The sequence below is a fragment of the Harpegnathos saltator genome, unplaced genomic scaffold (genome assembly GCF_003227715.2).
Source record: "Harpegnathos saltator strain DR-91 unplaced genomic scaffold, Hsal_v8.6 scaffold360, whole genome shotgun sequence".
Lineage (NCBI taxonomy): Eukaryota > Metazoa > Arthropoda > Insecta > Hymenoptera > Formicidae > Harpegnathos > Harpegnathos saltator.
In genome coordinates this window covers 24,981-47,830 of record NW_020230162.1, presented here as the reverse complement: position 1 = coordinate 47,830, position 22,850 = coordinate 24,981, and the positions used below count along the sequence as shown (strand labels likewise).

The 22,850-nt window shown below is 48.9% G+C and overlaps 2 protein-coding genes across 9 annotated transcripts in view; both read right to left on the bottom strand.

Moving 5' to 3' along the window:
* The window catches only part of Pkn (serine/threonine-protein kinase N), a 37,813-nt gene that overhangs the window by 2,022 nt on the left and 12,941 nt on the right, over positions 1-22,850 (bottom strand). For 3 of the 7 annotated variants that reach the window (XM_025300405.1, XM_011150184.3, XM_025300409.1), the window contains 15 exons: positions 15,540-15,643; positions 14,234-14,444; positions 13,056-13,210; positions 6,604-6,855; positions 6,354-6,504; positions 6,132-6,219; positions 5,673-6,028; positions 5,025-5,263; positions 3,927-4,094; positions 3,063-3,380; positions 2,813-2,964; positions 2,510-2,729; positions 2,320-2,427; positions 2,111-2,251; positions 1,214-1,945 (listed from right to left, as the gene is read on the bottom strand). In XM_025300405.1, the coding sequence (XP_025156190.1) occupies positions 1,802-1,945; positions 2,111-2,251; positions 2,320-2,427; positions 2,510-2,729; positions 2,813-2,964; positions 3,063-3,380; positions 3,927-4,094; positions 5,025-5,263; positions 5,673-6,028; positions 6,132-6,219; positions 6,354-6,504; positions 6,604-6,855; positions 13,056-13,210; positions 14,234-14,444; positions 15,540-15,643 (2,807 nt within the window). In that variant the 3' untranslated portion in view covers positions 1,214-1,801. Of the gene's footprint in view, positions 1-1,213; positions 1,946-2,110; positions 2,252-2,319; positions 2,428-2,509; positions 2,730-2,812; positions 2,965-3,062; positions 3,381-3,926; positions 4,095-5,024; positions 5,264-5,672; positions 6,029-6,131; positions 6,220-6,353; positions 6,505-6,603; positions 6,856-13,055; positions 13,211-14,233; positions 14,445-15,539; positions 15,644-15,745; positions 15,828-20,224; positions 20,677-22,850 lie in introns of those variants that run through there. The other 4 variants (XM_025300408.1, XM_025300407.1, XM_025300406.1 and 1 more) reach the window with 4 other exon arrangements.
* LOC105188626 (serine-rich adhesin for platelets) lies at positions 6,869-11,683 on the bottom strand. Of its 2 annotated transcripts, none has more exons than XM_011150179.2 (2): positions 9,570-11,683; positions 6,869-8,720 (listed from the first exon to the last, which is right to left on the bottom strand). In XM_011150179.2, the coding sequence occupies exons 1-2, from the start codon at positions 10,536-10,538 to the stop codon at positions 7,404-7,406; spliced, it is 2,286 nt and encodes a 761-aa protein (XP_011148481.2). In that variant the 5' UTR covers positions 10,539-11,683; the 3' UTR covers positions 6,869-7,403. The 2 variants fall into 2 exon arrangements, with proteins under 2 accessions (XP_011148481.2, XP_011148483.2); XM_011150181.2 differs by having other exon boundaries at positions 6,869-8,717.

The window sequence follows — 22,850 nt, the reverse complement described above, 5'->3', positions numbered from 1 at the left end:
TAAGAACCCTACATCATAAATCTACCAGTACGCAACTTTCATATAGTGTGCGATCGTAACACCGATGTCTAATGTTATCTGTCAGAGTTGCGCACCAATAAGGTAGAACGCGCGGTAGAACTTTGAACGATCATTCCTTTTTGCCACTGAATCTAAAAGCTTCACGCAAGTAAAGTCGTAACTACTACTACCTCAACACTTACACGGTTCTCAGATCATTTTCTACAAGAGTAAAAACCAAATCTTAAAACATGTGTTCGACATGTACGTTCGTAATAAAATGCGGACTTGTCTTACAATATTACTTTGTTTTAATTAAAATTGATCTACATATATATACATATATGTATATATATATATATATGTATGTATATATATATGTGTGTATATATATATATATATATATATGTATATATATATATATATATATATACACATATATGTATATATATTTCACATATATGATAATATAATCATAATATAATCATAAATGATACCGTCATATGATATGATCATATAATGACATGACATAACACGATACTATCATATGATATGATATATATATACACTAGTAATAGCAAAGTTATTAAATATAGAAATATCCGTTATTTTTTTCGACATATTTGGTTATATGTTTATATATACACATAATATGGAGCAGAGCACATGAACAAGTAAAAATACTTTATCGTAAGCTAGGATATGAATGTACATATAACTAAATGACAAAGTATAGTAAAACATATAATACATGAACTTGAAGGATTCTTGTATGCGGGATAACACGCGCTTGCTCCGAATGTGAAGATGAATGTGGAATTCACATGTCGAGCGTTATGCAATCTTACGAGTTGGTTGTACGAATGGATCGAAGTTTGAATTGTCATATCGTAGTAGACGTAGTAGATGATTAGTCTAATTAAAGCACCTTAATGTTATCCGCAATGCGTCGACCGTTAGTGTTAAACAGCACAGTACAATTATTTCAATTTTTTTATCACGTAAGTATGAGCATATCTAACTCTCGATTGAGCTTATGCCTTTCTCACGAACGTCATTGTCGCGTTTTACATCGCGATTATCCTTCAAGCTCTACAAGGATACATAATCTCCGTGTAATCGCATGCATTATCGTATATAACAGTGGTACGTAGACAACAAAATGTTTAATATAATTCATTTTGCATGCAAAAAGTTATCCGTACCAATTTGATATTAGCAACAAAACAATGTTTCGATTGTCAGCGAGATCATTTTTGTATATATATATATATAATCTGAAATTACTGTCATATTTATGCAAACTTTTTTTCAGAAAAATTGATACAGGTTCTATCGCTTTCATCCCTACTCACAACAGTTGTTCGGGACATTTTAATTCCATTTGTTTCAAAAACTTGTAGATCATTTACAGACTCTGAGAACCGGAAATTGTAAAAATTCACATATTCCGACGATTCGTTTCTTTCTCGTAACTTATATATTCGTAACAAGCCTGAGATTCGATAAAAGAATTTTTCATAAATTTGCATTTTTTTCTTTAGTATGTGTATGTATGTGTGTGTGTGTGTTGTATGTTTTTTTTTTCACGCGAGTATTAATATAGTATTAAAAATAAAAAAATCTATACATGTTATGATATATAGTATATATTGCTCAGATAAACGCGCACAAAGAGATACGGCGCATTGACACAATTGCGTGTTCTCCATGTAATATGAAATAAATTTTCCTTCGATTACGACATGCTAATATTCCCGCCCGCAGAAGTTAACGCCGAGAGATGTCGATCGTTTTGTGGCTAGCACCAATCAGCCATATAAGTGAAATCCTTAAACAGACCTTGTTCCACATCACTGAGAGGACGAGGATCTTTCGGAGGCGTCAATTGCGGCTTCTCCGATGTGAATTCTTCATCAAAATTGCTGACATCCTCTACAGAGTGCTGTACAAAGAACACAAGCACACATTCAATACTGGCATTATGCGGTTCACAATATCCAATCTAATCGAATATTCATAATTCATGTGTCGACATGATTTGCTGATGTACGATCAATTTATCGCGCATTCAGATTGCGTACAGATATAAAGTCAAATTGATACTCACGATTACCGGCACGAAGGGTGGCTTCACGCGCCTCAGAAGCAAGTCGTCCCAAGCAATGTGTCTGAAGAACGCTTGTTTCTTCACGTCTTCCGCGTCTCTTTCGCTGCTACCTAACCTTCTGTCGGGATTCTTTCTGAGTAACTGTAACAGGACACATGGGTAAAACGTATGCCGCGAGAAAGAGATAAAAAATTAGGGAGAGTACTAACCCTTCTCATGATCGCTATCGCCTCGAGAGAGAGGAATCGTGGATACCGGACCTCGTCATTCACAATGGAGTCGAACACTTCTTCTTCATCGTCGCCTGGGAAGGGAGACTGGAACGTTGTGTTTAGCGTTTAATATTCGATCATCAATTAAAACGCTACTTGAGACGTTTTATACGAGCAGTAAAATTACCTCTCCGACGAGCATTTCGAATATCAAGACTCCGAGACCCCACCAGTCTACAGCTCTTGTATAAGAAGTTTCCGTCAGAACCTCCGGCGCTAAGAATTCAGGTGTACCGCAGAAAGTACCTGTTCTGTCTCCGTATCCCATACCTTCCTTGCACAAACCAAAGTCCGCGATTTTAACGTAACCTTCCGTGTCCAATAGAAGATTATCCAGCTTCAGGTCTCTGTAAACAGGACGACATGATTCGTCAAATCGAATCACTTGACGTCAAGCGTGTTATGATAAAAACTGATATCCTAATGGTACCTATAAATAATGCGATTTTCGTGCAGATATTGCAGTCCCAACACAACACAAGCAGAGTAGAACACCGCGCGCGGCTCTCCGAAGACGTCAGCGTGAATATGCATCATAAGATCACCCCCAGCTGCGTATTCCATCACGAAACACACGTGTGCCTGTGTGGAGGAGCAAATGTTTCTCCTTCAGCAGCTTCTTCTTGCGTGTAAATTACATTTGAAAGTAAATCTATCAAAAATCTCATCGTCATCGTTACCTCAGTTTGAAAGCACGCGAACAAGTTGACGAGGAAAGGATGGCGCGTTGTGTTTGCTACTTCAAATATTCTCTTCTCAGAGAGTAAGGATTCCACTTCGTCTCTAGCTATAATATCACCCTTCTTCAGAGCCTTGATAGCGAAGTATTCGCCCGTGTTTCTATATTGAGATAATATCACTTTGCCGAAATGTCCACGACCGAGCACGGAAAGCAGCCTGAAGTTCTCTAAAGTCATGCCAGTGAGCTGAGAGTGCCTTCTCGACTCGTAGGCACTGTCCCTGTACTGTAGAGGCCTCACTGGTAGTTCGTATACAACCTGAAAAGACAGAAATCTCTGGTGATTGCAACGCATCGTTCCTCATAATCTGATATTAGATATGACATGTACAAACGCATCACACACTCAATGCATCATTATGATTAGTTAGATACGTTAGAGAATTTCTGTATACATTATTATATGAAGATGCGAACAAATAATATGTTAATGTCATAATAAAGAAGACACTTTGGATGTGTCTTCCGTATAGAATGGCGGATTATGTTGCGCTGTTACATCGGCTGTTTCACTAACTATTATTCTTATGTACTTCTTCCACGCTATTTATTGATTGCCGCTCGATATATCTACGTCGCAAAATAATAGAAGTCAGATTATACGCAATATATAGGTTAGAGATCCAACAAAGAGATTAATACGAGGATACAAAGGGATATATATAGTGTGTAAAGAGAAAGAAAGAAAATAGTATCAGAGAGTTACAGAAAGAAGTTACACAACGGTCTCTAGTCTATCTACACGCAACATACTAAAAGCAAGCGAAGCGATGCTGTATGTGTGTGTGTATGTGGAGGTATGTACCTCATCCTCAGGAAACTCGACCACAGGTTGGGGCGAGGGTGTGCGTGGAGAGGGTGGTGCAATCAGCACAGGCCGAGGCTCTGTCACAAGGGGCCTCAAATTTGCGCCCTGAGGCCCCCCCTTTTCCTCGTTGTGCAGAAAATCAAACTCCCTTAATGCACTCTGTAACTACATTACTATCTTCTTAGCTCTGACGCTCGATCGGGCTCGACGACGGTGCAGAATTTTTAGAACATCGAACGAGTAAATCTCTACACGCAATTAACGTCATTTACGTTTGGAAATACATTTGTCTGTTTCGCGACAGGGAGTTTGGAGTTGCAGCTTGCTACTTTGAAAATTGTGGGAAGATAGCGTAAACACCTGTAACGCTTCAATCGAGTATGCAAGAGAATAAAATCGAAGTCGTCGCAAAATAATCGACACAATGATATATAAGCTGCCAGAAAATAAAAGGAAACTTGCGTACATTTGCACTCAATAAAAAATGTGTGTGTAACAACTAAAAGATATCGTTCCTTTCACAAGCAAGTGCACAAATTAAACTAATACTACTATCTCTTATATATAATTACGACGAGTACATAATAATACCTCATAACATGCCGCGTCAAAATGTATACGTATGTACATCCGCTCAATTATAACCTTTCAGAAAAATCCGTCTAAAGTGTATCATACAATTTATTTTACACAAACTAATTTCGGCCCGCAACCAGGATTCTCCCTCCAGCCTGAAGACTCTAATGTATACTTTACTACACAATATTCTTATTGTAGAGAAAATTAAAAAAAAATATATATATAGAGAGAACAAATATCCGACAAGTACAAGAGAGATAAGACAAAAGTAATTAAATTACCATATTAACAGCACAATAAAGTTGACGAACGACATAAACTTTTAACAGCTATGGAAATCATACAAACTTGCGATATCAGCGATCATCTTTATATCGAAAGCAGAGATCGACAAATACATATATCGCACTAAATAGTATATAACAGATAATATTGTCGCTTATCAATATATCGAACTTTCTCAACTTAAAATATAGCAATAGTACAAAAAATGAACGTATGCGCAAATGGACTTACTTCTTGATCCAGTTTCGGAGGTGGTGCGGGTGCGGGTATAGATGGTTTCTTCGTAACGGTTGGCGGCGGGGGCGGCGGGTGTTCCGGTGGACGCGGCAAAATTGGACTATTGCTCGACGTCGACATTCCTAAAGGCCGTGCGCCTCCGAGACCACCTTTCTCCGGATCAGGCACTTCTCCGGGAGTTTCAGGCTTATCTTCTATTGAGGTATCAAATACAAGCTGCAACGGTTGTGGTCCTGGAAACGGAACTGTGTAAGACAACCAAAATTCATGTGATACGCGAACGAAAAACTGAGTCTCACCCACAAACATCCATGTTATTTATTACTAGACTGCCAACTAGGATAAAATACATGATTCTGAGAACAATGTACTGAACTCATGCGTATGCGTCCTGTAAGTGGTAAAATACTGATGTCCGATCGGTTAAAATAAAAAAGTAATATATGTATACATATGCAATTTCTTATACGCATAAATATAATGAATATCGGCCACATCATTTACATATCTTCTGTACTATTTACACTACGCATGCGCAAACGTTTACTCACACTATGTAATACATAATTTTCGAGGTCCAAAATTATCTCTAGAAACACGGGAGTTAGCAGTCCAGTGTAATATAGATGTCTATGGTCTCACCTGATGGCGGACTCTCCGAATTCCTGGAATTGTGTAACGAAGGTGCGGAGCGTTTGAGCAATCTGCCCCAAGTCGCGACGTTTATGTTCATCTGATTGGCCCTCGGGAAATTCTTCACCTGCTGCTTGAAGATCTTGCGTTGGCGCTGCAACTTGGGCTTGCGCGAAATCATAGGATTCAGGAATTTGATCTCCGCGAACAGGAGGCCTTGCGGTTCCAACTGTAGCGCCATGCCGTGACGAACGTCGTCGATGAATTCCTCTAAACGTAAAAATTTCACCGCACAAAGAGACCTCCAATCCTTCCAGTAAATGCCTATCTCGAGTTCTCTCGACTTGTCGAGCTCGATAGAAAACCTGGACAAGTCAAATCAACGCATCGGATTAACACACATTGGATGCGTCAACGACGCAGGAAAGCTATTCATAATATCGTTAATCTTGATCAATCAACAATTACCTTTGATCCCAAGCCTGTTGAGAACATGGGCGCCAACTAGTTTGTGCTACTGTTTGGTTATCCAATTTTATAACCGCCATAATATCATCTGCAAGGAGCGAATAGTTGCAATTAGCGACATATTTTCAAAATTATCGCTATTATTATCACGGGGAAAAAGAAATATAAATATAAAACAAGAGAAGCTTATATATATGAAAAAATATCAAAGACATTGCTTACTGCTTGTTTCGTCCTTCACACTATACGACTTGCTCGAGCTGCGACCTGTGACACCCTTGACGAAACTACGCAGATCAGGACTAGCAGGATGCTCCCTTCTCGTACGTCCAGGCACTTCCTCTGCCAAGTCTTGACATCCCATTAATCTTACCTGAAATCATTTTCGCACGGAGAAAAAGAGAGACAATCAGACAGAGAGTAACGTACATTATGGATTTTTCTATCGTACATCCTCCCCTCACTGTCGTACCTCTAGTTGTCCAGTGACAGCGGCGCATCTCGACACCGAAGCTGGCACTGTAGCTCGACCTTCCAAGGGGCCGCGGAACGGTTGCAGTGATGTGTAAGTCACAGGAACCGGACTAGCTGACTGCACGCTAGCTAATTCCCTCTTTAATTGAGCCGCGGTGCCGCTGTCGGGTGGTAGCTCCTGCCTTCTGAGTTCGAGGGACAATCTCAGTAAGTCCAATTTTCTACTGGATTCCGCGAGGCTTGCCTGAGCCTACAGTCATTCACCACACACAATTTATGTAAACATTCATCGGAAATATACATATATAATAATGCAACATTACGACTATCTATTATACGAGCACACAAAGGGGTTGCGTAGTACGTGCAGACGAGTATAGACGAGTGCGTATATCATTGATATTTATTTATTTATTAACAACAGCGCAATCTCGACAATACATCATTGTTAATTCTCATAAATGCTCAATTCCCAGCAGAATGTGCAGCGCAGAGAGCTCGCTCGTGGGCAACGAACTCGAATAGAAAAGGTTATACAGTATACCGTGGAATACTTGGAGAAATATAAATTAATCACACAAATCACAATATACGAGTTTCCGCAGTGTCCTCTTCGCGATTAACGCGAGGAGCAAAGCGCGATCAGTATGACGCATTGAGCCTAACTAAAAGAGGCGCGCGTGTTCGTGCTCGATTTGTGCGAGAACACCCGGCAATTTCACAACTCGCAGAGACGTTCGGTAAAATCTAGAAGAAGAAGAAGAACGCGCTCGCGAAGATCAATGTTCGGGCGAGACGTCAGTCCTTCCGCAGCTTGAAGCCCGGGTGACGCTCAAGTTCGCTCAACGAAGAGGAGCGTCCCCTCGCCTCCTGCTCGAAGAACCTGCGGCAATGCTCGCATGAGCACGCGGGATTCTTCGCGGGACCGATGTGATGGCCAGGCTTTCGGAAGGCGCTGACCACCGCGCCGAACATCGACGCCTTCAAGATGTGATCGGTCCGTTCGCCTTGCGGGGTGGTGAAGGGCGAGGTTACGCGGGAAGGTATGGTCGAGGGTAGAGGGGATGGACTCTTCGAGCCGAACGGACCGATACGATCGCGCAGAATGTTCGAGTACAGAACGTGATCGTCGGCATGCATCGCCTCGGCCGTTCGCGGCCGTTCCTTCTCTCGAGCGTCTCTGTCCACCAGCGCCGGCGCCGGCGCCGGCGCTGTCGCATCTAAATCAGTCACGTTAGATTCTTCCACTTGACCCCTGCGACCCGCGGCCGGGTCTTTCTTAACGAATCGCGGCCTGTCGTCGCCGGACACGAAGCTCCAGCCGACCGCTCCGCTTTCGTCGGACTCTTCGGCGCTGTCCGCGGACGACCAGCCGATCTCGTGCTTCTCAAAGTATTCCTTCATCTTCTTGTTTCGCAAGAGCTGCCTGCGCTCGACCTGCGGCGACCGCCAGGTCTTGCTCTTCTCCTTGTCGGCCTTCGAGCCAAGGTCCATCCGCCGCATCCTGTCGCGGTCCGTGGAGTTGGCGTACTCGAAGCTCTCGCACGGCATCAAGCCCGACTTGCTGTTGATCAAGGACTCCATGTCCGAGAACGTGTCCTTCGACGAGGTCATAGTCGTCGAGTCGCACGAGACCGCCGTGCTGGACGACGCCGCCGACCAAGGCGCCGAGTCGAGGTCGCGTATGGCGCTGTACGAGCTGAACCGCGACGGGTACAGCGAGCTCAACACTTCGCTGTCGTATCCCTTCGAGCTAGCCAACGAGGGCATCCTCATCGGCGCGTTGCGGAAACTCGCGCATCGTCGTTCGGCGCTGCGCTTCAGGAACGCGTTCTCGTCCTGAAACCCGCGCGGTAGGTTGTTCGTCGCCTGGGTGTGAGTGATCCTCACGTCCTCGTTCTCGAAGACGGTCATCGGCGTGCTGGGCTCGTCCTCGCTGGTCGAGCCCGTGCTGAGGTCGTCGTCCGAGCCTGTGCAGTACACGTCAATGTGCACTGTCCGCGACTTGCGCTTGCTGCTGTCTTCTCTCGCCGACGAATCAGATTTCTCGGAATCAGCTGAAGCAACGGAACCACCGGCGGTGCCCGCTGACGCCGGGGCCGACCGGATCTCCTGCTGAAAGAAGACGATTGTAATCTGACGCCGCCGTTCGCCGCTCGTCAATTCGAACAGATTGACCGCCACGTTCGTCTCCGCCGATTGTCTCAACGCTCAGCTGGACTTTTTCAGTCGCCGAAGATGCAGTAAATGAATGCAATTCACGATGCGCATATTTATTATGCTCGTTTCATTGGCTCCGTGTTGCCGGTACGTTTATTAGAGGTCAAAGAAGACGCTGCTCAGCATCAATAGAACTGATGATTAAAGCGTCATGATTAAAGTGAATCTTCTTGACTCAATGGCGATAGCATTGAAACCGATACGTTGTACATTGTTTTAACACAGCTCGAGTATCAGTTCATCATAACACCGATCTTGAATCAAGAAGATTGACTTCTATGTTGATCAACTCCATTGATAAAACAGCATTTTCTTTCCTGTGTGCTCATAAACAATCAAGTGTTCCCACGACTCTTCTATTCGTATCCTCGAGACACAAATAATACAGGGGGAAAAATAATTATTTACTTCGCTTAGTTTTATTCCACGTCAATTAAAGATAAAAAGATGCGCTTAAAATTAAACATCAGAAAATGCAAAATTTCTGCAATTTTCTGAAGAAATTACAAGGCGGTCGCTTGCCGGACCGTTCCGGCAGTTCAGCGTGAAATGTGTATTTTATTCCCAAACACTTGATTATTCTCATGGGCATCTTCAATCATTCGTTCCTTTGATTATGTTTCAACGTCCATAAATTAATGAGACACGGCAATGTGACAATGTCGGACACTGGCAAGCGCCATGGCAGTCAACGTGTTAAGGTGCTGCTCTTCGCTTTCGAAGGTCGACGAGACTCCTCCTTACCTCTTTCTTCTTCTCGTCCGACCGGTAGGCACCGGTGGCTGACCTCCTCCTGACTTTACCGCTCTTCGACACGGTCGACGAAGAGCGCACGGACTCGACGTCGGTGGTTTGCGAGGCCGCGTCTTTGCTGATCGTGGCGGTGGTGGCGGCGGCGGCGACAGCCGCGGCTCTGTTCGCGCTCTTCTCCGCGACCCGCGTGCAGAAGTGCGTGGTGAAGGCGCTCGACGCGGCGCCGCCCTCCGCGCAGTCCTCGCACACTTCCGGCACCGCACTGAATTGATAACGCGGGAACAGCTGTTGGTGTTGATGGTGCGCCGGTCGTCGATGCCAAGGGTCGACGGACGAGGTTCTCGGCGACCTGGCGGTCGAGGTAGCAATCTTCGAGCTCGCGTCGAGCTGCTTGTCGGCAGCGCCAGCCGCGTTGGACTGCAGGACGATGCTGTAAGTGCTCTTGCACCTGCGACTGTACTGCTGAGACGGCCGTCGCGAGGGTAAGCTCGAATACGAGAGCGGATGCGAGAACTGCTCGCTGGTGTAACCGGAGTCGGAGACGTTCGCCCGGCCTCTCGTCGACGAGATGGAATCGTCGTTGCCCGACGAGCCGGACCGCGGCAGGATGTAGGAGCCGGCGGGCGTGCGTTGAGGCGGTCTCTCGGGCGGCGTGGATGTGAAGAGTATATTTCCGCGCTGAAAGCCGAAGCCACCGGCGCCGCTGGCGCCGTCAAGCGACGACGAAGACGCGGCCGGTGCCGTTGGCGTCGGCGTGGGAGCCGCCGAGTTGGCCTCGCCCGTGTTCCAACGGCATATCATGCGGATGCCAGCCGCGTCGGTGGTGGTGCTGGTGCCTGACGGCAGTCGCACGGTCTCAGAGGTCACCGCGTTGCCGTGGCGGATCGTGACTTCGGCGCGCACGAGCCACGGCGGCACCTGGGAGCCGTCGTCGCTCGAATCACCCTGACGTCCGTACATCTCGGCCAGCGAGCAGCACGCGCCGTCATCCACCGCGGGGCATTGTCGTCCTTCAGTCGACGGTGCCGCCGGCACGACGAGGTCGCATCCTCCGGCGTCCTCTCGTCGTCCCGCTGCTGCTGCTTCTTTTTCTTCTTCTCCTTCTTCTTCTTCTCCTCTTCCTCCGACCGGAGGAGACGATGATGCGCTGCTCCCGTCCGGGTTCTTCTTCTGTTCATGGATTTGAGGTCGCTCACCGCGAGGAGACACAAAGTCTGTCCCTTGCGACGGCTGCTACGTGCGACAACAACACCTGCGCTCGCTCATCTGATCCGTCTCGCGTTTGCACCGCCTCGCGATGTTGCGAAGAGCCAGCACGATCTTATGTAATAACGTGTCTATTTGCGAGCGCGCCGCGTTCTTCCTCAGCAGTTCTCCGTAGCGCAGTTTTTCCCGGAAGGATGGCAATACTGCGATATTGCATCGCACCCACCGTCTATTTTCGGTTGGTTCAACCGTGCGCGGCTCCCTTGCCGCGCGAGGATCTGTCCGAGAGCGCGTTTCTTTTCGCCCCGACGCGGATGCCCGAAGAGGGTTCTCGCCGCGAGCTCGACTCGCAGCTACTTCTTCGTGTCGTTTCTCTTCTCTTCTCTTCTCTTTTCTCCTCCCTCCGCTCTCATCACACGCTCAACCACTCTCTTTCTCTCCTCGCATGGCCGCAGTTTCGTCGCTCGGCGACCATCGCTCTATAATCATTCGCGCACGTCGTCGCGTATTGCACAATACTTCCGCGATTGTCGCAACCGCACCACCACCGTGCGAGCGGTACTCCCTCTCGCAAAGGCAACAAACTGAGCGGTATAGAGCGACCACACGATGCGTATAATTAGCACAATATAAATTTGGAGCTTGGTACAGTTTGCGCGTACTAAGAATACGTCTGGAAGGCGGCACTTTTGCGACTCCCGCCGACGCAGCGACGATCGCGCGCAATAATCACGATGAATTGGCGCAGCCAGACCGACAAGCCAGCTCAGCTCAGCCCAGCCCAGCCCAGTCTAGCTTAGCTCAGGCCAAAGCACGGCAAGTGCGCGACATGTTTGACGAAAGTCAGCTTCGCCATCGATCACCCCGGAAACTACTCTCTCAGTCTCGGGGCGGAAAGAAACGCCGGCGATTCGGTCACCTATATGGAGCCCCGCTTAGCTCGTGGAGCTCGCTCTGCCGGGGCTGGCAAATTGGCTTTAAAAAAAATTTGCACGCGTCACGACACGCAACAAGCAAGACCGGAACTTCCGTTCTCAAGGGGTGAACGAAGGGTGGTTCACGAGGGTGTCTTGACAACTTAAATCGATTCTGAAACAGACGTCAGTTTTCGTGGAGCGCAGCGTTTCGCGACGAGGGGAAGAGGCAGGAAGAGACAGATAGAAACAGAGAGAGAGAGAGAGAGAGAGAGAGAGAGAGAGAGAGAGAGAGAGAGAGAGAGAGAGAGAGAGGGAGGGAGAGGAGAGCGAGAAAGAGAGGAACGTCCAACGAGGCTGTGGGCGGCTTCGCGTCAGTCTTCGGGTGTTCAGATCATAATTAATGGCTGCGATTATCCGGACGCGGGGTCGATATCTTCCTGGGTATCCACTTGACGGGCGTGCACATTCCACGAGCGCCTCCTTCGCGATCGGCCGGTGCACATGTCGTTGGTTTATCGCGGTGCTTACGACGACTGGATGATGCCAGTTCCCCTCGAGAGATGGTAACTAAGCGCGACCCGAAAAGGCGTCACGAGAGACGGCGGGGCAGCGGGAAATTGGGAGAGCTATTTTCAGAGAGGCGCGTACACGTCGTCGTCGTGCTGCTCTCTCCCCTCCTCTCTCTCTCTCTCTCTCTCTCTCTCTCTCTCTCTCTCTCTCTCTCTCTCTCTCTCTCTCTACGCCGACCGTCGCCCCGACGCCGCGGTCCGGGTGTACGAGGAATCTTTTTCGTACCGGCGCGGCGCACATCCGAGAAACATGACTTCTCCTCGCCGAGATTTCGCTGACGCTCGCGAGAAAATTAAAGGCCGTCGCGCGAAAATCGACCAGCCGTCACCGATACGCCAGCGGATTTTCTTTACGGAAATAGCGCGCTGGACGATAAGAATGTTCCGTCGCTCCCAAGCGGGATATTCTCGTATTCGAGCGACATTACCTGCGCTGAACGCTCGGAGTCGCGTCGGAGACGCAGAAATCGCCAGCGCGCGCATTGTAGTTTCCCCCGAGGAGGTGAGATCGCGCGCGATTACAACATTATTACCGTTTCGAAATCACTCCGTCAGAGAAGTGACGTAAATAGTCTCCCTCTGAAGCACACACGTGCCAACACGTGTGCATATACACAGATACATTTTCATATGTGTGCTCGCTGCGCATTTACAAGAACCTTCTCGAGATTGCGTGTCACACAAGTCGCCGCTTCCGCCTCCGCGCGCGGACGAGCGGCGACAATTAGAGGAGAAAAAACTGCGACAGCGACAGCGACAGCAGCAGCAGCAGCAGCAGCACCTACCTCAGTTAGAGCCTTCTTATCAGCGACTTTGGCACTTTGTAGAAGACGTATCACGTTCTTGGCACCTTCCACGACGGCCGCCTCTATCCGCAATCGATGCCGCAGCTCCTCCACCCGCTCCTCCAACGCGAGCTCCAAGCTGGGCTCATACCTATCTATAAAGCGTTATTACGTTTATTAACGGCATACACCGAGCCGACGGGGCTAATCGTTATCCCCGGGAACGCCGCGCCGTCGCCGTTTATCGACCGACCGCTCCGAGAGAAACGATTGTCGCCTTGCGTAACACGCGCGTAACGCGCCGCCCACGCATCGCATCGCAGCAAAGTGTAAACCGTTACCGCCGCATACTGCCGGCACAACCAGCGTATCCTTCTTCCGCGAACAATGCGTCTCCTTCTAAGAAACCGTCCATTCGTTCGATGATGAGCTCGCGCGCGCGCTATGCAACATTGTTGCGCGGCTTCCTGTGCCACTCTCAATGCGGCTCAAACTCCCCCGCGGTGGAGATACGCGCGGGTGCAGCGTGTGCAACGCCGTGTTCCGGGGCAGTTTCATTGCCGCGGTAAATGTCAGCTCTCTTTCTCTTTCTCTCTGCCGTCGCGTCGACGTAAACTTCAAACGGGTAACAATGAGAGACGCGTGCGGCGGCTTAACGCCGCGCGGCCGTGTGCGAACAATCGGAACGCGAACGTCGACGGCTACAATAGCCGCGCATCCGAGACTGTTTAACAGAGAGTGAGCGAGAATGAGAGGAAGAGAGAGGAAGAGAGAGGGAGAGAGAACGAGAGAAAGAGAGAGAGAGAGAGAGGAGGTCTCTGACGCGCGTATCAGCGGTTAAATAAACGCGATATTTTTAGCGACGTCTCCATTATCTGTGCAACGGCACAGATGATATCGCGCGAGTTCAGCGAGGTAACCAGTCGTTCGGAAATTCGCCATTGCATCGACGTGACGTCGAGATACAAAAGAAACGGGGAAAGAAGTGCAGAAAGGGGAAAGAGAATCCGACCGTGTTGCTCGCGCCGGGGAGCGCGCTTTTGAAAGGTAAAATTTCACTCCGCCTCTCCGGCTCTTCCTATCGAGTCGAGTATCGGACGGAGTCTCCTGCCCTCTCGGCGCGTTCGTCCCTCCGCTTCTTTCGCGTGCGGAAAATGTTAGCAACAAACCGCATGTACCTTTGTTGCTAGTTGCCTCGCCGTTCGGCGGCGGCGCGTCGCCCCGCGCGTGTTGCTGCTGCCGTGCCTGGCGCACCTTCATGATTCGCATCCGTAGGAACTCGATTTTGGCGCGGGAGTCGTCTAGCATCTGTTGAGCCTCCTGCAGCAGCTTCTTGTCGCGGTGGCCGCTCGTCAAGCTCTGTATCATGTTCTCAGCGCCCTGCTTGACCTGCCGTAAACACGCGTAAAAAGAAGGATCAGGGTGGTTCATCAGGGAAAATTCTATCTCCATTCATCCCGTCGCGAGATTGCTCTTGGCCATCTTTCGTAATACAATGCAATCGCGCAAAGATAAGAGAACAATTGCAGCTCGTGCAGCGGAATGCGGAGCGGACAAAGACTCGACGACCAGAGAGGCGAATGTCTCTGTTGCCGCGACCGAAAGTTACTCGCCCGATTTCATATCATGCTGCCGTTGAGGCTCGTTCGAGATAACCGAGAACAATTGAGCAGATATCTCCATTGTGAGAATCTCTTTCTGCTCCAACGAGCGAGTTTTCGTCGTTTTGGTCCCTGGATTACGGAAAAGCAGGTACACACGAGTTGGACTTTTCTTTCCGTGCATTCCGTGACGCACTCGCTCGCTCGACGCGCGTCAAACATCCGTCTCGACGATCGTCTCGAGGGAAGAAAGGAGGGAGGGAAGCGAGGCAATTATTTACGTGCGATTAATGGCTCTGCATTAACATGTATAACTGCAATGCCCGTAACGCGTTACTCTAATTATTTTGGATTCTCGCGACCACACGCTCGTGCGTGTGTACGTATACGTGTTAGAGTATATGCGTGATGTAACGAGAGATTATTTTTAGTAGGGGGGAAAAACTGAGCGTGCGACTCACTGCGCTGACTCACGCGAGACTGATACGCAAGAAAAGTGAAAGAGAACCACCGAAGTTGTGAGTAATCATCCGGAAAGCGCCGAGCGATTACCCGGCGAGATGATTATTCCCCGAGCATTAAGGAGAAATATCGATAATTACATTAATAAAGACATACGTTATCGGGCTTCCTCGAGATTGTAGTAGAGTTTCTCTCTTTTCCGCGCGGGCGCGAGAAATCTCACGATAACAGGGCGATAACGCGGCCAAGAGTCATTCGCGCTCGCGGAATTGATCGAAACCTGTTTGCGACATGAAAACGCGCGAGATTTCGACGCTCGCGAGAGCTCGCGCCGAGAGCGACGTGTCTCTCTCTCTCTCTCTCTCTCTCTCTCTCTCTCTCTCTCTCTCTCTCTCTCTCTCTCTCTCTCTCGCTCTCTCACCTTCAGTTCGATATTGAGCTGCTTCTCCAAGGACAGAAGACGAAGATCCGTGAATAGACCTTCCTGACTCGGCGACGAAGGCCCCATCGGTGATAGAGGCGTGTCTGAAACAAAAATAGACGTTCGCCGAATGAAAGAATCCAATATCATCTAACGTGATGGCTGTGCGTGAGACGCACACTGTGAGAAAAAGTGGTTAGTCTCACTGAAAATTTGTGTTTCCTTTCGGCGCCAGATACGTATCTTCTCATTGTTCCAAGAGAAAATAATCATTCAAACACATGTACATATGAATGTACGCGTAATAGCTGCCGCGCCGCCCGCTGATTACCACACACACACACACACACACACAGTAACCGAATTCATCCTGCCGATTTGTAATTATTTCACGATGCGATCGCAGCCGCAAATACCAAACACTTTCTTTCTCGATGTACTTTCTGTCTTGACGCTCGTACGTCTGCACCGGACAACGAAGAAACGCGGCATTCAGCTGTCTACAGGAAGAGCAATTAAGTGAAACGCACACAGAGCACATTTCGTGTTCACCGAGGCCGATCTCTGGGAAGAACTTTCATGATACGTTCTCCTCCGAAGAATTGCTACAAAACGGGGCTGACGCTAATTTTCGCTACAATTTCAGCGCAAACGCCGCTACATTGATAGCTAAAGACCGCAGACCACGCGCGCTCGGGTCCTACTTTCCATAAGCTGGTGCTGACACGCCGAAGACACGCCAACTCCCACGTATTCAAGCGGTTACCAAGTACACGGGGAGTGTGGAGAAAAAAAGTGATGTTCCGCTTTGTTTCAGGCACGCACCGTTATGAATTTCCCATCGCTTCCTTTCCGCCGTGCGCTGACGTGCGCACCGCTGTCTATCATAAATGTCTTCAAGAGATGCGACGTGAAAGAGCACGCAGAGGATGATAACGCGTTCGCGCGGGCGCTGAAATATCGCTATGTATGCAAATAAAGCCGCCGTTAGAACATCCCCATATACGCGACGCGGCGTAATATTTATAATGCGCATTAGCGCAACGTACGTGCAACGTGAGCGAGCGAGACAACGGGCACTTAACTCGCGCCGGAACGATGTGGGAAACACGACTCATAATTATGAGCACTGTTTCCGCGCCAGCCGGAACTCCCGGCAATTATTCATTCATCAATGCGCCTTACGTAATCGCGTCGCTCTGTCTCGTTCTACACGTATCTGTCCTCACAATATACACGTGTCTCTCTCTCTCTCTCTCTCTCTCTCTCTCTCTCTCTCTCTCTCTCTCTCTCTCTCTCTCTCTCTCTTCCTCTTCTTCTAATGTCAAATAGATGATCTCTTTTTCTCCCTAATGATCTTCTTAATCGCGGGTCTAAGGACGCTTACGCGCGATGTCGTCACGTTTCCGACGGAAAAGCAGCGTGCACCTGTCTCCATCTCCGCCGCCGACGGAGTCGAGAAATTCCAACAAACGAAACATTCCACACGCGGGTCGTCTCGATATACCCCAGAAGCATGATATGGCGATTGCGAAGAAATTCAAATCAACGTCGCACGGCACGGACAATGCCGGTGAAAATATCGTCCTCGCGCGCTCATCGATTCATCCTGGCGAGATGAACGCGCGCGAGCCGCCGCGCCGCGCCGCAACGACGGCGCTAATTGCACGAACGGCTCGGCTGCGCGCGATTTACGCCGCGGCCGTTGCGCTGCTTTTACATCGCCGTTACATCGCGCCGTGTGCGACCGCGACATACGAATTCAGAGCTCGTTAGGGCCGATGTGGGCCGCTTTTTCCTCCATTCAAGTATGCCCATTATGCGCCCCGCATCTCTACCTGCTCGCGCGGGAAGCCGCCGCCGAGCACGTGTGTGTATGCGCGTGTGCGTGTGTGTGTGTGTGTGTGTGTGTGCACAAGTCTTCTCCACGATTTCCCTGCGCGCACACGCACACGCCGGGATAAAAGACGCGTACAGTGCGTAGCGCCCATGGATGGACAGACGGGCGGACGAACACACGCTCCCTCTCTCTCTCTCTCTCTCTCTTTCTCTATGCGCACGAGAACACGCCGACGTGTCCGAATAAGGCGAAGTAGGTGCGAGAAGGAACGGATGCATTCGATTTTTCACGCGATGCCTCAAACGCGTCCCGCCCGCCGAAAAAGTATATGCTAATCGTCGAAGGCTGCGAAGACTAGAAATCGCGCTCGAAACGTCGCGAGCAGCACGCGAAAGCGATTGCCGGACTTCTCTGGTCCGACGTTTGCAACGTCAGGTCCGTTCGCTGCTGAGTTTGTATGGAACATGCATCGGAAGTTGAGAAAAAGCAGCTGGGACTTGTTGGAGAAAAGAAGAAAATGGAAGTAGCGCGCGAAGCGCAGCCAGTTGCGAGCAGTGCCAAACAAGCCTATCATTTCTGTTACCCTTCGCCATGAGCGGAATGTGTAGTCTGGGAAGTCCTGCGAACGCGCCTGATTAGATAGAGGCGAGCCGACTGACCAGAAGGACACGATGATCTCGAATGCATCAGTTCTGCATGCATTTTGCATATCTGACGCAAGCGAGAATCTCTTCCACGTGGAAGACTCGACCGGCATCTCTCTCTCTCTCTCTCTCTCTCTCTCTCTCTCTCTCTCTCTCTCTCTCTCTCGCTGAACGTGACAATAACTTTCCTTTCCGCGTACACACAGAGTCTGTCTTACACGATTAGGCATAAGGAAACATGGAGTGAATTACGAGGAAGGTTTCCTCATCAAATGAGAACGTAGTCATTGACGAGAATCTAATCGACGGCCGAGAGTGACTCGACGAATAAATTGCGCGCACAAATAAACAAATACACCTCATCGGCCTTGGACGTTCGATATCGTTAGCAGTTTTCTCGGACAATCGCAGGGCGGCTATTGTTCCCGTGCGACTCGCATGGGAGAGGCGGACACGCGTCGAGAGAAACGGAAAAGAGAGAGAGAGAGAGAGAGAGAGAGAGAGAGAGAGAGAGAGAGAGAGAGAGAGAGGCCCGAGTCAGCAGGCTCGCCGGCGAATGCACATATGCGCATGTACACGCGCCTACAATGCCGCGAAAACGACGAGTGAGAAGGAAGAGAGGAGATCGTGGAGAAGGAGGAGGAGGAGGAGGAGGAGGAGGAGGAGGAGGAGGAGGAGGAGGAGGAGGAGGAGGAGGAGAAGGAGGAGGAGGAGAGGCGGCGGGCATAAAAGAGTTCGCGGGGACAATGCGGCTCGGCATCGAGAGCTCCGCGAAACCGTGTCATTAGCGCAGCGCGGCCGAACACGTGCCCCATTATACGTCGCGTTCCTGCCCTTGCCGCACGCGGAGGCCGACGACAAAGGCTTTCCTTGTTTTTGATAGCAACAGAGCATCGTCGTCGCGTCAGCCGCCCTACCCCTACCGCCAGTCTGCGCGCCTGTCTTTTCATCCCCTCGCGCGTTTTCCCGCAAAGGGAACCACCGTCGCCAGAGAGATTATCGATGCACTCGTGTGCGCCCGAGGGAAGGGAGGGGAGGGCGAGAGGAGAACAGAAAGGGCAGAGAAGAAGAGAGCCCGACAGAACAGGCTCTCTCTCTCTCTCTCTCTCTTTCTCTCTCTCTCTCCGAGGGAGAGCACAAGGTGGCTCCTCCGCCGGGCTGCTGCTCTTCTCTCGCTCCTCGTCCTCTCTTCCTCTTCTGCCGTTGCCACTTTCGCCGGTTCAACGACTCCGACATGAGGCGCATGCAGCCCTTCCTCGGAGGGAAAGTGCATGCACTCCCGGAGAGGAGTCTCCTCGGTGTCTCGAGCCGCGGATAATTGCTCCACGTTACTCGCTCGCAGCGAAGAGCTGCGACCGCAAAGTGCCAAGGTGCTTATGCAAAATGCGCCGGCGATGCAGAAACTGCAGGTGCATTGTCGCGAGCCCTGCCGTGCGATGCGCGCAGGAAGCACGCGACACGATGGCGATTACGACGAAGACAAGCGACGCAACAATGGCGACAAAGAGGACGACGGGGCGCGACTTGTAACTCTTCCGTCGCGTTACTTCGATACGACGAGTGCGAGTAGCGTTCGTCGCTCCAATGTTCACATGATTCACATGATTGCAGCTGCGAGCAGCGCGACCAGATATTATACGATAGATAACTCTCATGATAGTTACACGCGTAACCACGATACGCACATTACGCTATCTCGCGCTGAGCTCGCGCCCGGGGTCTTCCCTCCTCGCCGACTCATTCATAACTTTGCTCGCGCATCAAAGCCGCCCCGTGTGTGCGCGAGCGTGAGTTAGCGATACGTTCATAAAGCGTGACGCACACGCACGCGTGCACGCACATTGAAGGGGGTGAGGGAGGGAGAGAGGTCTCCTCGTGCAGTTCGTTAAATGTAAGGAACAATTGTCCGTGTGTGTGTGTGTGTATGCGTGCGATGCTTGTCTGCAACATCCTTATTACGGCATTGATTAAAATAATTACCGTAACTCCGCGAGGCGGCGAGTACGAGAATCTCCGAGCGTTTTATTTATACGCTCGCGAGCGACCGACGTTCCACTACGTGTGTGTGTGTGTGTGCGCGCGCGCGTACGTGTGTGTTCCTGGCATGTCGTCATGTAACAAACACTTGCGCCGAGTAGACGCAACGTATTATTAACCGTTCAGAATTGTTTCCTAAAGTACAAAAAGTCGCATTTAATTACCGGTATCCATCGGAAGAGAATGGTGCAAGAAACCCTTTTTTTCTCGATAACGTCAGCAGTTACGACATTCTCAGCCGCAATCGGAGTGACGTACGATGCTCGGCTGCGTGTGCGTACGACGGAAACGCAACGATTTTAACACCTTGTAATATTCCCCAGAGAAGGAGACCGCTCCGGTAACCTTTGGCGCGGCGGCTCGTCGTCGGTCTTTATCGCGCATCGGGAGAAAATTTTGCCATAAACACGCCCGAGGAGTCGATTTACATAAACGCACGGCAAAAACGCACTCGCGCGGGAGAGGGGTGAGAAATTTGCATACGCCTCGAAAAACCTACGCGTGTAACCCCGCGGGCGTCGCGCGGCGAAGTAGCAGTTAAGTTATTAGCGTAGCGGAGCCACCGTTCGAGAAAATCGCGAGACCACTCCGGTAGAAAGTGCATCGCGCAAGAAGTAAAATGGAAAAAAAAAGAGCGAGAGACTGCATTATTATTTATCATGCGCTTTGGGATACCGTCCCCTCAAACGCAGTGAAAAGATTACAATATAAGCGCGCGATATGAATTTCAGCATGATTACGAAAACATCTCGTGCGAGTAAAGTGATTTTAACCTTTTTACTGTTAGTGGGAAGTATACTTCCTACCTTTTCTTGATACAATTTTGCGTTGTAAATCACATAAATTTGGAAGAACTAATCGGGGATTTGAGTTTTCCCAGATAACTGAATAGTTGTTCAACATACTCCAATAGGTTTTTATACCCAATTCTTCATTTGTGATTATTTATAACAAATCAAAGTTGAAAAAAATGCTTTTTTTTTAGGAAAATATCGATTCCTCGGAGAGTATTGAATGTAGAGGTCTGAAATTTTCACCAAATATTTTTCTGATGTACAAAAACATATTTTTTTCAGTATTTTTTTGCAGGTTAGATTTTTTTTTATAAACAAATATTTCTACAAAAATGGCCGAAATTTTATTTTTTCACACTTTTTAACTCTATTTTCCTAGTTTTTTCATTCTGTATCTCCATCTTATCCATACTATCAATATTATTTTACTCAAAAATTCGTAATCAGCGATTCGAAAAACCCACACACCATCAATAATAATTGGAATTTTCATTAATTTTGTACATCATGGTCACCGTATTGAGTCCGCCATTTTGAATTTTGCAAATCTGACTTTAGATTCGTAATCAGCGACCCAAAAAACGTAGGCCTACCAAATATTTTACTAATTTTCTCAAGGGAAGTTATTTCAGCAGTGAAAGGGTTAAATGAATAAACTCGCAAACAATGCAAGAGCGCAATGATAGTGGTGGAATTTATAATGCAAAAGTAATAATGCAGGCACAGGTAGTGCTGCCGCAGTAAAGTAAAATACGCTTTAAATCCGAAAATCACTCGGAATCATCCCCGTGAAGTGAGTCCTGAAAATCAGCCAAAATTCCTCGGGAAAAATGCGCGTGCGCCGACGACCCGAGCGCACCGGCGACGACGTCCTCGATCGAGAAGTTTGATGAGCGTTGATAAAGCCTGATGGCTGAGGCCGCGACGCGTTCGTCGCTCCAGTTATACGGAAGCGCGATGCGCTACACTGCCGAGCGCAGTGCGGCATTACGGCGTGCATCCGGAGGGGCAGACCTCACGTTACGGAACGTACGAAGTTACATTATTAGGTCTGCGTCGTGCATATCGGGCCTGCCGCATGCGGGATGGGCATTCGGTTTGAAGCGCTCTGACAAATTAAATATGCCCTCGAAATTCCCTCGAGTGAAATCTCACTCGAGGAGCAGAGCGACAGCCGAGTCACTTTGGTTTGCATGACTTTTCATCATTCAGTGCGGAGGGAACTCCTCTGAACCGTCGCCTGAAGATATTCAATCGATATTGAAGAGCGAATCCGACATGCTGCACCGCCAGCGGGACAATCTACTCGAACCCATTGGAATATTGGAATATTCACTCTTATGAATCAATCCCTTGCATTCGCGTCTCAACTCTCAGTTAGTGGAAACTGAAAGAACGTTACTCGATTGTTTTAACAACTCCCTATCCGAAGATCCTTTAATTGCGAGACGCAAAATATCGCGTCAAAAGTCCTGCCGAACTTCCGAGTCACAACCACTTCTTTCGTATATTTCGCACAAGAAAATGGTGTAAAACGCATTATAATAATGATATCTATGATAACGAATCGAATTCGAGTGATTACGAAGGCGCAAAGGACTCCGCTCAAAGTCGAAGTTGCGACGGTATCTGCGCTACTTTCGGCAACGTTTTCGAGCGAATTTCCAGCCGTCTGGAGTGAGATCTCACTCCAAGGAATTTAAAGAGAGGTACGTGTACATAGCCGGCGATCGATTATCGCGTCGTTGTTACGTCATCGAGTTACGAGAGCGACGGTTACAGACGAGAATGTTGTCCCTCGCGAACTGCCGATATCTCAATCGCGAGCATTGCAAAAACGTCCGGTTAGGACATACGTTTCCCGCGCTTGAACGCCATGACCCAAGTGACTTATTTAGTTACGAACTATACGTGGCCACTTAAAATTTATTAACTCGTAAATGCTCGGCCGGTACCGTTACTATGTTGCGAACGCGAGCCCGTTCGCTCGCTCGCT

What these genes read in the sequence shown, in the direction of transcription:
- LOC105188626 (XM_011150179.2), bottom strand. Translation starts at nt 10,538, where the DNA reads ATGTACGGACGTCAGGGTGATTCGAGCGACGACGGCTCCCAGGTGCCG. An exon ending in CGGACGAGAAGAAGAAAGAG is followed by an intron (nt 8,721 to 9,569) that starts GTAAGGAGGAGT and finishes GTCTTCTTTCAG; the next exon opens with CAGGAGATCCGGTCGGCCCC.